General features: G+C 35.4%; 1 protein-coding gene across 1 annotated transcript in view; it reads right to left on the bottom strand.

Annotated features, from left to right (window-relative positions):
- The window catches only part of RELN (reelin), a 288,596-nt gene that overhangs the window by 179,761 nt on the left and 94,866 nt on the right, over positions 1 to 13,969 (bottom strand). Inside the window, 1 exon segment of the mRNA XM_081799707.1 lies at positions 11,055 to 11,200. Coding sequence (XP_081655833.1) covers positions 11,055 to 11,200 — 146 coding nt within the window.

Raw genomic sequence — 13,969 nt, forward strand, 5'->3', positions numbered from 1 at the left:
CGATGGACTCTGAAAAACAAACTGAGGGTTCTAGAGGGGAGGGGGCTGGGAGGATGGGTAAGCCTGGTGATGGGTATTGAGGAGGGCACGTTCTGCATGGAGCACTGGGTGTTATGCACAAACAATGAATCATGGAACACTTCATCCAAAACTAATGATGTAATGTATGGGGATTAACATAACAATAAAAAAAAAAGATTCCATCTTGGAAGGGAAGCCAGTGTCTCTATTCTGGATGCTCACATGGAAACAGCTAGTTTTTGGAGCGGGAGAGGGGGGCTACAAGCCAACTCAAGATGGCAGAGCCAAAAGCAAAGATGGTGTGTAAATGTGCTGCACATTAAAGGTTTAACATTTAATTTCTATAAAGGAGTTCCAGAACAATATAGCACTTATTTTTTTGTTATTTGAAATTTTACTGTTTGTATTTTTAAAGTATAAAAACAATTTACTTCAAGAGAAAGTGATATTAGAACCCAGGCCCAAAGCAAACCAGAACAAATAAGACATACGTTCTTTTAACAGCTTGCAACAAGATTACCCAGATCCATTTTAGCACTTCCATGGTTTTAAAATATATCCAATTATCACTTTAACTAATATCGTCTTTTTTCTTAATGACACTTCATTGGTTTATTTAGAGAATCCAATTTAGGTTTCATTGGCCGATTCAACTTTATTTGTTTGTGTTTCTTCTATATCCCATTAATTAATTTGAGGGTAATTTTCTTTTGAGCATCACTTTCCTCATATCTCATTACCAACAGTAATTATAGTTGGAATGACAGCTAATTCTTAAGTTTTTTGATTGCTTATTATGTGCTATGCATTGTGGCAAGTGTTCTACATATACTGTTGCATAAAAATCCCCTTTTAGCCCTTTTAGTGCTTGCATTTGGATTTTATTTTATCTGATTCGAATTATCTGATTTTAATATGCCTCCTTCTTTCGTTGTAGTTGCCTGGTATATTTGTTTCGCTTCGTTGATTTTTAATTTCTTGTGTTATTGTAAATACATAGCTTACTTTTAAAAACTTACTTTGGAAATCTCATTTAATAAATGAATATAACTCAAATTTATTGGGTTACTGATATGTTTGAAAATATCATTTAATAAATATAACTCAGTCAAATTTATTGGGTTACTGATATGTTTAGATTGATTCCTGAAAAATTGTTTTCTCTTTTCTATTTACCCTGCTTTTTATTGTTTCCTTTTGTTACTTTCCTGGCATGTACGAGACTCAGTCTTCCGTGTCCTATGTGACCCTGATGCTTCAGAAGTTACGTAGCCTTTATCTGGCTAATCTATTATTTACATATTTAAAGTTTTCTATTAACACTATTATTATTATTAACATTAAGAGTTATCCCAGGGACCACTGGGTGGCTCAGTCAGTTAAGTGTCTGCCTTCAGCTCAGGTCATGATCCCAGGGTCCTGTGATGGAGTCTCACATGGGGCTCCTTGCTTAGCAGGGAGCCTGTTCTCCCTCTGCCTGCAGCTGGTGCTTGCGCTCTCTCTCTCTCTCTCTGATGAATAAATAAATAAATAATCTTAAAAAAAAAGAGTTATCCTAGATCTATATCCTCACTACAAGCAAGCTAGGAAGTTTGGCAGTATTTTACTTCCTTACTCTTCTTTTCTCTTTTTGTCACTTTCCTTCTGTACTTCTCAAGTTGAGGTCATTAGGACTTTAATTACAAATTTTTATTAAAACTTTTTAATAATCAATACTTACTTAGACTCAACTACAGGCTTTACTTTTTTCTTTGATCACTACTCTTTCTTGAATCTATCATATTTCTCTTGGATTAATTTCCGGGAACATATCTCCTAGTAATTCTTTCAGAGAGGGCTTGGGGGGTAGTAAATTTTTTGAACCCTATGTGTCTGAAAAAGTTTTTTTTTTCCCCCCAATTGAAGTATAATCAACTAGAGTATCCTATTAGTTTCAGGTGTAGATCACAGTGATTTTTATAATACATAATTTTTATAATATTTTAATAATTTTAATAATTTTTTATAATACATAAAAATATTAAATCACTTTTTTATAATCATTTTTATAATACATAAAAATATCCCCATGATAAGTCTAGTTACCATATGTCTCCATACAAAGTTATTATAATATTATCGACTATATTCCCTATACTGTACATTACATCCAAAGGTAGAAAGAAAAGTAACAATGAAATCCCATGTACATAATATCCAATTTCAATAATTATCGAGTTCTTTTGATATTGAATTGTGTAAGTTCTTTATATATTTTGGATATTAACCTCTTATTGGATATGTAATTTGCAAATATCTTCAACCATTCAGTAGGTGGTCTTTTTGCTTTGTGGATGGCTTCCTTCGCTGTGTAACTTTTAGTTTGATGTAACTTCATCTGTTTATTTTAGCTTTTGTTGCCCTTGCTGAAAGAGACTGGTCCAAAAAAAACTCTGCTAAGACCAATATCAAAGAGCTTTGTGCCTATGTTCTCTCTTAGGAATTTTATGATTCCAAACTTATGTTCAAGTCTTTAATCCATTTTGACTTTATTTTTATATATGGTATAAGAAAGTGGTCCAGTTTCATTCTTTTGCATGTAGCTGTCCAGTTTTCTCAACATCACTTATTGAAGAGACAGTCTGTTCCCCCATTGTATAGCCTTGCCTCCTCTGTCATAGATTAATTGACCATATAGTTGTGGGTTTATTGCTAGGGTCTTTATTTTATTCCATTGATCTATGCATCTGTTTTTGTGCCACCACTATACTGTTCTGATCACTATGACTAGCATAGTCTGAAATCAGGGAGTGAAAAACCTCCAGCTTTGTTCTTCTTTCTCAAGGTTGTTTTAGCTATTTAGGGTTTGTTTTTTTTTTAAAATAAAAATTTTAGGATTCTTTGTTCTAGTTCTGTGAAAAATGTCATAGGTATTCTGATGGGGATTGCATTAAATCTGTAGATTGCTTTGGGTAGTATGGACATTTTCAGTAAGATTTTTCTTCCAATCTATGACCATGGTATAACTTTCTATTTATTTGTGTCTTCCTCAATTTCTTTCATAAATGTCTTAGAGTTTTCAGAGTAGGTCTTATACTTCCTTGGTTAAATTTATTCCCGGGTATTTTATTCTTTTTGATGCAATCATAAATGGGATTGTTTTCTTAATTTCTTTTTCTTATAGCTTGTTATTAGTGTACAGAAATGCAACAGATTTCTATATGTCAATTTCATATCCTGCAACATAATTAATTTCTTAGTTCTAACGGTTTTTTGTGGAGTCGTTAGGTTCGCGCTATATAAATTATCATGTCATCTGCAAACAATGACAGTTTTACATCTTCCTTTCTAATTTGGATTATTTTATTTCTTCTTCTTGTCTAATTACTGTGGCTAAGACTTCCAATACTATGTTTCATGAAAGAGGTGAGAGCCAACATACTTGTCTTGTTCCTGATCTTAGAGGAAAAGCTTTCAGCTTTTCAATCTTGAGTATGATGTTAGCTGTGGTTTTGTCATATATGGCCTTTATTAAATTGAAGTATGTTCCCTCTGTATCTACTTTATTAAGAATTTTTGCTATAAATGGATGTTAAGTTTTGTCAAATGCTTTTCTGCATCTATTAAGATGAATATATGATTTTTATTGTTGGTTTTGTTAATGTAATGTATCATGTTGACTGATGTGTGGATGATGAACCATCTTTGCACCCCTGGAATTAATCTTTCTTACTTGATCATGGTGTATGATCATATTAGTGTTGTCAAATTCAGTTTGCTATTTTTTTTTTTTTGAGGATTTTTGCATCTATGATCCTTAGGGATACTGGCCTGTAATTTATTTTTATTTATTTATTTTGTGGTGGCTTCATCTGGTTTTGGTATCAGGGTAACGTTGGCCTCGTAAAATGAGTTTGGAAGTGTTCCTTTCTCTTCAATATTATGGAATAATTTGAGAACAATAGGGACTATTCTTTAAATGTTTGGTAGAATTCATCTGTGCAGCTGCCTGGTTCTGGACTATAATTGGTTAAAGGTTTATTATTAATTTGATTTCATTACTTGTAATTGGTCTATTTAGCTTTTCTATTTGTGATTCAGTCTTGGAAGACTGTGTTTCTAGGAATTTATCCATTTCTTCTAGGTTTTCCAGTTTGTTGGCATGTAACTATTCATCATAGTTGCTTACAATCCTTTGTATTTCTGTGATGTCAGTTGTTAACTTTTCCTCTTTTGTTTCTGATTTTATTTATTTGGGTTCTCTCTTTTTATCTTGATGAATCTGGCAAGAGGTTTATTGATTTTGTTTATCTTTTCAAAGAACCAGCTTTTAGTTTCATTGGTCTTTTCTATGGGTTTTTTTTTCTTTTTTGTCTCTATTTCATTTATTTCTACTCTGATCTTTATTATTTTCTTCTTTCTACTCATTTGGGCTTTGTTCTTTTTCTAGTTCTTTAGGTATAAAGTTAGATTACTCCAACGTTCATAGCAGCAATGTCCACAATGGCCAAACTGTGGAAGGAGCCAAAATGCCCTTCAACAGATGAATGGATAAAGAAGATGTGGTTCATAAATACAATGGAGTATTACTCAGCCATCAGAAAGGATGAATACCCACCATTTGCATTGACATGGATGGAACTGGAGGGGACTATGCTAAGTGAAATAAGTCAAGCAGAGAAAGACAATTATCATATGGTTTCACTCATATGTGGAACATAAGGAATAGTGGGGAGGACCACAGGGGAAGGGAGGGAAAACTGAATGCGAAGAAATCAGAGAGGGAGACAAACCATGAGAGACTCTGGACTCCGGGAACCAAACTGAAGGTTACAGAGGGGAGGTGGGTGGGGGGATGGGGTAACTGGGTGATGGGTATTAAGGAGGGCACATATTGTGATGAGCACTGGTGTTATATGCAACCAATGAATCATTGAACACTACATCAAAAACTAATGATGCTGATATGCTGGCTAACTGAACATAATAATAAAAAAAATAAGAAAAAAAGATGACTTATTTGAGACTCTTGTTACCTGAAGTAAGCTGGTATCACTATGAACTTCCTTCTTAGAACTGATTTTGCTGGGTCAGATAGATTTTGAAAAGTTGTATTTCGAGTTTCATTTGTTTCAAAGTTGTTTTTTTTTTAATTTTCTCTTTGAGTCCTTCATTGACCTATTGGTTGTTTAGTAAATGTTTAGTCCCCATGTGTTTGGTTTTTTTTCAGTTTTGTTCTTATAGTTGATTTCTAGTTTCACACTGTTATGGTTAGAATAGATGCTTGATATGAATTCAGTCTTCTTGAATTTACTGACTTGTTTTGTAGTCTAATATATGATCCATCCTGGTGAACGTCCCATGTACATCTGAAAAGAGTGTGTGTTCTGCAGTTTTTGGGTGAAATGTTCTCTATATATCTATTCAGCCCATCTGGTCTAATGTGTTGTTTAAGGTCAATGTTCCCCTATTGATTTTCCGTCTGAATGAGCTATCCATTGAGGTAAGTGGGGTATTAAAGTCTCATACTATTATTGTATTGCTGTCAATCACTCCCCTTATGTCTGTTAATATTTGCTTTATATATTTAGGTGTTGCCATGTTGGGTGCATAAATATTTACAAATATTATATGTGATCCTCGATTGACCCTTTTGTCATTATATAATCTTCTTTGTCTTTTGTTACAGTCTGTTTTAAAGTCTATTTTATCTGAAATGAGTATTGGTACTCCAGCTTTCTTTTCATTTCCATTTGCATGGAATATCTTTTTCCATCCCTTCACTTTCAGTCTGTGTGTGTCTCTATATCTGAAGTGAGTCTCTTGTAGACAGAATATAAAAGGGTGTTATTTTTTTATCCACTCAGCCACTGTATGTCTTTGATTGGAACATTTAGTCCATTTACATTTAAAGTAATTATTGATAGGTATGTACTTATTGTCATTTTGTTATTTGTTTTCTGGTTGTTTTGTAGTCTTCTCTGTTCCTTTCTTCTTCTGTTGGTCTATTCCTTTGTGGTTTCATGGTTTTCTTCAGTGTTATGTTTGGGTTCCATTCTCTTTATTTTTTGTGTTTCTATTGTAGGTTTTTGGTTATGTACAAAAAACATGGTTACCATGAAGTTCATATATATGTATAGAAATAAAAAGGTTTTCGTTTGTTCCTAATACTTGTATGATAATTGATTGGAAAAGAATTTTATGTTCCAAATAATTTTTTCAGACCTAGGTAACTTCTTCATTTTTTTTTAAACTTATGCTTAGTGCTACCAAGAAAAGTACTATGAATCTCACCAAGAAGCTTTTAGGATTTCTTCTTTTATCAGTGTTCTAAAGTTTCTTCTTGATGCTCTAGGAATGCATATGTTCCCATTCATCTTGCTAAACATTTCATTCACAGGAACTATGTCTTTTCTTTCTTCTTTTTTCAATCTTGGGAACTTTTCTTCAGTAATATATTTGAATATTTCATTCCATATATTCTCTCTGACCTCTCTTTCTGGAATTCCTATTTTTCTAACAACAAGAGCCAATTTCCCCCCTATACTTTACATCTTTTTTTCTTATATCCAGTGACCCTAAGTTTTGGGTAGACTTCAAGACTCAAATTTCTGGCTCATTAATTTGTTCTTCAGCTATGCCTATGCTGATATTCAGTGGAGAAAAAAAATCCATTAAATTTGTTTCAACAATCATATATTGTCATCATTTCTCACATCTCTATGCTTCCTCATAAAATGTGTTTTAATTTCTCAAATGCAGTATGCACTCTTAACCCTCTGAGGATATTAATTATGCTTCTTATAAAATCTCCATTTGTTTATTCTACTACTTCTGTTTTCTCAGACCTTAGTTCTTTAGTTTGATTGATTTTTAAATGGAGTTGATTTTCCTCAGATTTGTTGATTCTAGATAATTTGCTTAAATTTGTATCTGTTATTATTTTTTTATTTTGGTATAAAAATGGCTATTGATGGGGGCAGATGGGGCTTTAGGTGGGACTACCATGAGGGGGGGTCTCTGTTCCCCCTTGAGGTTTCCAGTCACCTGGATCGCCCTGCTTCTCTATTCCAAGTATCCACATTCATTGCTTGTTCCTGGGAATAGAAGGCTCTACTTGGAAGTAGGTGTACTGAGGGACTCACCTCCTTGGCAATCCCTATAGCAGTAGCTCAGAGCCCCATCCTCATTCATGTGACCAGCATCTGTGTCCTGGAGCAGTGCTGAGACATCTTTTTAATGTCTTATCCGACATGTGTTTGGGGCTATAGTTCCCTCCTTCCATCAGATCTTCTCCTCTTCTCTTTTTGTGTACAGTCCTTTATAATTCCTGACCCAACTAAGGCACATTTTTTTGTTTGTTTTATAGTGTCATTATAGATATGTTTGCTCATTTTCTGTAATTTCCAAGGATTTGGGGCAAGTGGAGAAGACTGAAGCATGATGCCTTGATTCAATATTTTAACATTCATTACATTTGTGGAGTTCCTCTTTAACATGAATAGTGACAGCAGTAAAGGTATTTGAATAGTAAAAATATACAATGTTTGCATTTGGGATGGAAGAGAAGTATACAAAATCTATATGATAGCAGTGTGTTTTTCTACAAAGCTCTCTCCCACCTAAAGGCAGTCTCAGCTAGGTGAGATATGGTGGTTGTTAATTAAATGATGTGTTTGTAAGGTTAAGCCAAAGTTTAGAAAGATTCACATAAATTATCAGTGTATCCATTAAAGTTTCTCTCTTGCTGAAGTAACAGATGTGTTTTCTTCAGGAAAAAGAGAAAAAACCTTTACTATCCCACTTAAAAAATAAACCTATCAACACTGGATTTAGGACAACTTTGTGATATGAGTGGCAAACAGCTCTTGCATCCTTGTGATATGAGATCAAACAGTTTGACTCAAATGGTAGGAAAACAGGAATATTTGGGAAGCTAGATTCAAAAAATAGTGACTTTCTTTTCTTTCTTAACATTCATATGAAGTGTTTTGAAATTATTAGAGAGGATTGCATATTCATTTTTCTCTTTCATAATTCTTATGGGAGAAAAACATAGTTAAGAGAAGTGAAAATATTATATACAGGTTAACAATTTAATTACTTTATTTAAATTTTTTTTATTTTTAAAAAAGTGACCTCAAAACTACAGAGCTCAATCAATTCAATTGGTTGCTCTTGAGCACAGTGGGGATTTATTATCTACATTTTCTATTTCAGCAGGTGAGCCAATAATGATAAATTATCAGTGTGGGTAATGATGATTGAGTTGAAGAATGAGACAAATATTTAGTAAATCTGGCTGGTAAAACAAAACACATCAAGAATTAGCCCGGTGATGGGTATTAAGGAGGGCACTCACTGCATGGAGCACTGGGTGTTATATGAAAACAATGAATTGTGGATCACTACATCAAAAACTAATAATGTATTGCATGGTGACTAACATAACATAATAAAATTAAATTAAATTAAAAAAAAAACAAAAAAAAGAATTTCACTACCAAATTCCTAATCTGTTTTTCTTTGTCAGCTCTTTCCCTAGGTAAAAATATTTCACATTAATTTGATTTTGTGATGGGCTTTTTTTCCTCCGAAGCTATGATTAAAAATGATTATGACAACACTCTTTCGTGGACCAATAAAGCAACATTTAGGAGTGGGTGAATGGGATGCAGAGAGGACACACACACACACACACACACACACTCATGGACTAAACCAGCATTTTTATCATCACTGCAAACAGAAAACACTAGATCCTCTCATTATCCTTTTACACCTTTATGATATAACACCAAGTTGGATAACTGGGCAACCAGCTGAGAGCATAAATGAGGTAAATCTGGGAGGTGTCACCTGACATCTTAGGGGAAAAGCTACAAATAAACCTAAGATGTAGTTGCTAGAATAATTTACTGCTTTTAGAACTTAGAGGAATTAATTGTACAGCAATTAGAGTGGCACTGGTGCTTTTGTCAAGCGCATTATTCTATGTTATTGGAACAGAGATCTGCTGACAATGCCATGGCCTGAAAGTATTAGCTTCTTAACTGTGACCAAAACCCTGATACAATCCTCAGGACTGAGAAGTGGCCAAAGAGCATAACTGAAACCACCTGAGTCACTGAGTGGATGGAATTTGTGATGTTCCTCTGTGTGTGTCCTAACTTTAGTTCTTTTCTCAAGAATAAATACTTTTAGTTCCCTCTTTGTTTTGGGGGATGAATGATTTAGTTTAGTCACAAATTCTCTCATATCATTAGTGCTCTGTGAAAGTGGGATGTCTACTCTGTTAAATGAAATAATTTTTTGCAAGCTATGTCTCTGGACTAGTACACTGATTTTCTAAGATATGTTGGGTTTCTTCTAATATAAAATCAATTCCTTTCTAAGCTTAACTCATGGTTTTCTGTTTGTTTATACTAAACCTTCACTGATGTTACTAGCAGATTGCTGGATGGACCATTAATCCATCCTAAAAATCTTTTGTTCTTTTATAGACAAGCTTTGATAATACAACAAGCTGAAAAAAAAGGAAAATAAAGCATTGTCGGACAGGGAATAGGTAGGTATGAAAGCCATAATTAAAAATAAATTTTCTCTCTCCCCAAAAGAATAAGACTAGTAACACTGAAGACTTTGAGGAAAGAGATAGATAGATAGACAGGGATTTACATGGGTATGAGAGTTGTCTTACTGGAGATTAAATTTGTGTTTCTCTCTCTGCTTTAGTGGGATGGGGGCTGGGTATCGCTGAGAATCATGTGTCCCCAGGGGATGTGGGTCTCCCTGAAGAGGATGGCTCATCACTTCCACATGGATGGTATTAGCTTGGAGAGATGAAGGAGTGGAGGTCAATGAATCTCTTGTGCTTCAAGATTTGGGACTCTCTCATAGTCAGTCAAGCTCCATAACCAGGGAAGGGGTTTGAATTGGTCTTCTGTATCAGGAATCAGAAAGGGAGAACTGATCCACTGGTGATGGTTCCTTATCTCCGAAAGGTAGGTAAAGAAGCCTTGCTTGCGTTGTCAAAATTCTGGACCCCATCAAATCCCACTGGTTTGTAAGGGGAGTGGAACGAGCCTGTGTAGTGTAAGGGTTATGAAGGCAAGCAGCCTGACTCTTGGGGAAATCCTGGAGATAGAATAGAGGAGCAGTAGTGGCTGGTCCCTCAAGGAGACACCCGAGCCACACTGGACATGGAACTGCAAGGGGGTCAGGAACTTCCAAGGAGAAGAACTTTATGGACTGAAGGCCTTGACATCACTGCTAGGCTCTGAAGGAATGAGGTCCCTCAAAGTGTCAGCCTCCGTCAGAGGCATACCTGGCCTACCCCACAGGCTGGACCTCCTGATGCAGGGCTGGGTCAGCCACAGCATAAATCTAGCTTTCAACAGTGAAGGACCCTGATGTAGCAGCAAAGGGTCACAGGAGCAGTGGCAGCTCAGGCTGCTGGGCAGATTTCTGTCTATAAATCTCAGGCCCCAGGAAGATGACTTAAAGTCTCCATATAATAGTAGTGGAAAGATTTTGTCTTCCATACACATTAAAAAAAACTTTTTCCCAGTAAAGGTGAATAAACGAAGATGAAATATAAGTGCTTCAACTGCAGTTAAAAGGTATTTGCAATTATAAATTTTTAATACACATAAAATAGTTGATTATTTAATAAAGAATGTTTAGGACAAGTCTAACCATTTGTCCTGTCTATAAGGAACAATTGGCTTTGGGGCACCTGGGTGGCTTAGTCAGTTAAGCATCCGACTCTTGATTTCGGCTCAGGTTGAGATCTCACGGTCACGAGATGGAGCCTCGTACTGGGTTTTGCACTTAGCTTGGAGTCTGCTTGAGATTCTCTCTCTCTCCCTCTGTCCCTCCTCCTGCTCTCTCTCTCTTTCTTTCAAATAAATAAATAAATAAATAAATCTTTTAAAAGTAGAATAATCAATATTGATTTAACTATGCTTTTGCTATTTAATAGTATGCATTTAAAATACATCCAGTGGAAAAAATATAAGTGCTATACACAGCATGGGACAGCAATTACTTACCCTGTAGGCTGGCTTTCAAAGTCTTCTGACCACTGCTCTTGAATATCCTCTGTAGAAAGGTCTACATCCCGGGTGGTGGCAAAATTGAACTCACTGCCTTCATTCCCATGGAAATAAATGGAGTTCCCATCTGACTGACAGCTATGCTGTAGATAAAAAGAGAGCATGGGGTGGCTGTTGAATTGGTTTTGTAGCTGTATCTGTCTTACTCATGTATAATTAGAGTGTTTAGAAAAGTCATTATATTATTCCCTCTATGATGGATTCTCAAATCAGAAGAGCTTGTTACTTCTTTTTTTGTCTTGTTTAATTCAATTACAATTCCTTTCTAACTTATTAAGTTATCACCAAAAAAAGGAGTCAAGAGGCCATTTGAGCTTTGCCACTTCAGCCTTCGTTATGAAACAAGAATATTTTTTTTATTTTTAAAGATTTTATTTATTTATCTGACAGAGAGAGACACAGCGAGAGAGGAAACACAAGCAGGGGGAGTGGGAGAGGGAGAAGCAGGCTCCCTGCAGAGCAGGGAGCCCGATGCGGGACTCGATCCCAGGACCCTGGGATCATGACCTGAGCTGAAGGCAGTCGCTTAACCAACTGAGCCACCCAGGCGCCCGAAACAAGAATATTTTAATTGGAATAATTTCCCATCTTCACCCAGTCTTTGTCATGGGAATTAAGTGTGATAATGACTTGTCATATATTTTCAATGCTGTGCTTATGGGCTAAATCACACTGACCTTTACAATATTCTATATATTTCTGGCTTGCCATTCAAGCCTTTCACAATTTGTCTATAAATGGGATATGAGTCGAATAGCCAGCTAATCAAAACATGGAATATAGAAAAGGTCAAATTAATCCCTGATGTGATCGTATATTCTCAGCTACCTTTTGAATAAAAGTTTCTGGTGAGACCAAAGTAGTGCATGACGCCCCCAGTGAAGAGCTGGGAAATCACAATCTTTGCTATTCTCCCAAAACACAAAGAATAAAGAAAAAGAGTTTCTTGTGATACTTTTTTTTTAACCTATTTTTTTTCAACTTCAAGGGAATAGTCAAAGGTAAGATCAAACTCTGGAGCTGAGTAAACTGAATATTTACTTTGTAAAAATACAAGTTTTTATTAACTAACTTTTGGTAGTAAGTCATATATACAGAAATACTAATAAAAGAAAGATCAAACATCCTGTTAAGTCTTACATCCTCTTAAAATGAAATAGAAATGAAGAAAAATAATTGGACAGAAAATATCAGGCCCAGCAACTGTAAGTTCTGTAGAGCTGGGATCATGTCCATGTTGTTCCTTGCTCTATACACAATGCGTGGCTTATAGTAGAAATTAAAAAAAAATTTGTTGAATAATTCAATAATGAATGAATGAATGATATGGCTATGCCTTTTCAAGTAATCAAGTTTTCTTTTATAGAGAACTTACTATGTAGAAGGCATTTAGGAAGGTATGGGGGAGAGGGGTGTATAATGAAGTATAATAATACATAATCTTTGCTCTCAAAAAATGCCAGTCTCATTGAGAGATAGCAAAGATAGGTCTCAATGCTAGACAGCAGATGGTAAGTGCTAATGAGTGAGAAAAGGTAAGAATCACTGTCCAGGGCTGCTCTAAATGCACAGGTTTCACAGATGAACAGGTCTTTAACCTGCTTTAAAGGATGGATAAAAATCCAAGTTGAATGACGAATATGAATGAACGACAACGGTGATCAGTAGGCATGATTTTGAGAATTTGACTGGAGCCTGACAGTAAAAAAATCTTTAGTAGTCTTAGAGATCTCTACAATATCCTGTTGGCAGTGGTGTCCTAAAATAAGGGAATGATGTATCAAAGAAATGTTTTTTGACAATTAAACTGGTTATGGCGGATAAAATCAGTTGAAGGAGGAATCAGAGTACCATTTTGAAAGAGCAAATAAAGCTTCTAGAAGCTTCCAGAAGTTCAAGAGTCAGAGCAAATGATCTTGGGAGAGTCATTTCACAGCGCTAACACATAAGCCACACCCACAGAGCCTGTCATCATCTTAGATACTCTTGTAGCACGTAGCATGCATCACCTGCGTGAGAATCCTCTTCACACCACAGTGAATACAGGTTATTTACAGATGCTAAACTGAGCTCATTACATGTGATCCTCACCCCACACAAACTGATCAAAACTAGGGTTCAGTTTACTTAACAGTAAGTAGAAACTGTCAAAAGCTGACAAACCCAAGGGTCCACTACTATCCTGTAAAGACTACAAATGCTAACTAAAATAACAGAGATTACTTTCCTAATAAATCCACCAAACTCTAAGTAACGTTTTTCACAATTATCTTCACATTCTGGAATCCTGATCAACTGTGGCCTATGTGTACCTGGGATTAATGTAAGAATGCTGGTATTAGTGCAGATGACACATTTAGTCATCGTCTAAGGAAAAGACATACGTGAAATATCTATATGTGTGAAAACAGAACAATTTAATTACAATTTAAAAGGACATATTTAGGGTGCCTGGGTGGCTCAGTTGGTTAAGCGACTGCCTGCAGCTCAGGTCATGATCCCGGAATCCTGGGATCGAGTCCCACATCGGGCTCCCGGCTCAGCGGGGAGCCTGCTTCTCCCTCTGACCCTCTCCCCTCTCATGCTGTTTCTCTCTCTCAAATAAATAAATAAATAAATAAAATCTTTAAAAAAAAATAAAAGGACGTATTTACGTAATAAAAAGTGACTCACTTAACATGAAACCTTGGTCATTTCTGTCTGAATATCAATTTAATTATTTCAGTTTTGGTTCAGTATGCCTCAGAATTGTTTGTTAATACTTTCAGATTGTGTTATAAATAAGTGTTTTGCTACTCCTCCAAAATTTATATTATTAAGATATTTGATATATATTTTAATTTAGTTGAAAT

Source organism: Leptonychotes weddellii, chromosome 12 (assembly GCF_054177405.1).
Source record: "Leptonychotes weddellii isolate Sample4059 chromosome 12, ASM5417740v2, whole genome shotgun sequence".
NCBI lineage: Eukaryota > Metazoa > Chordata > Mammalia > Carnivora > Phocidae > Leptonychotes > Leptonychotes weddellii.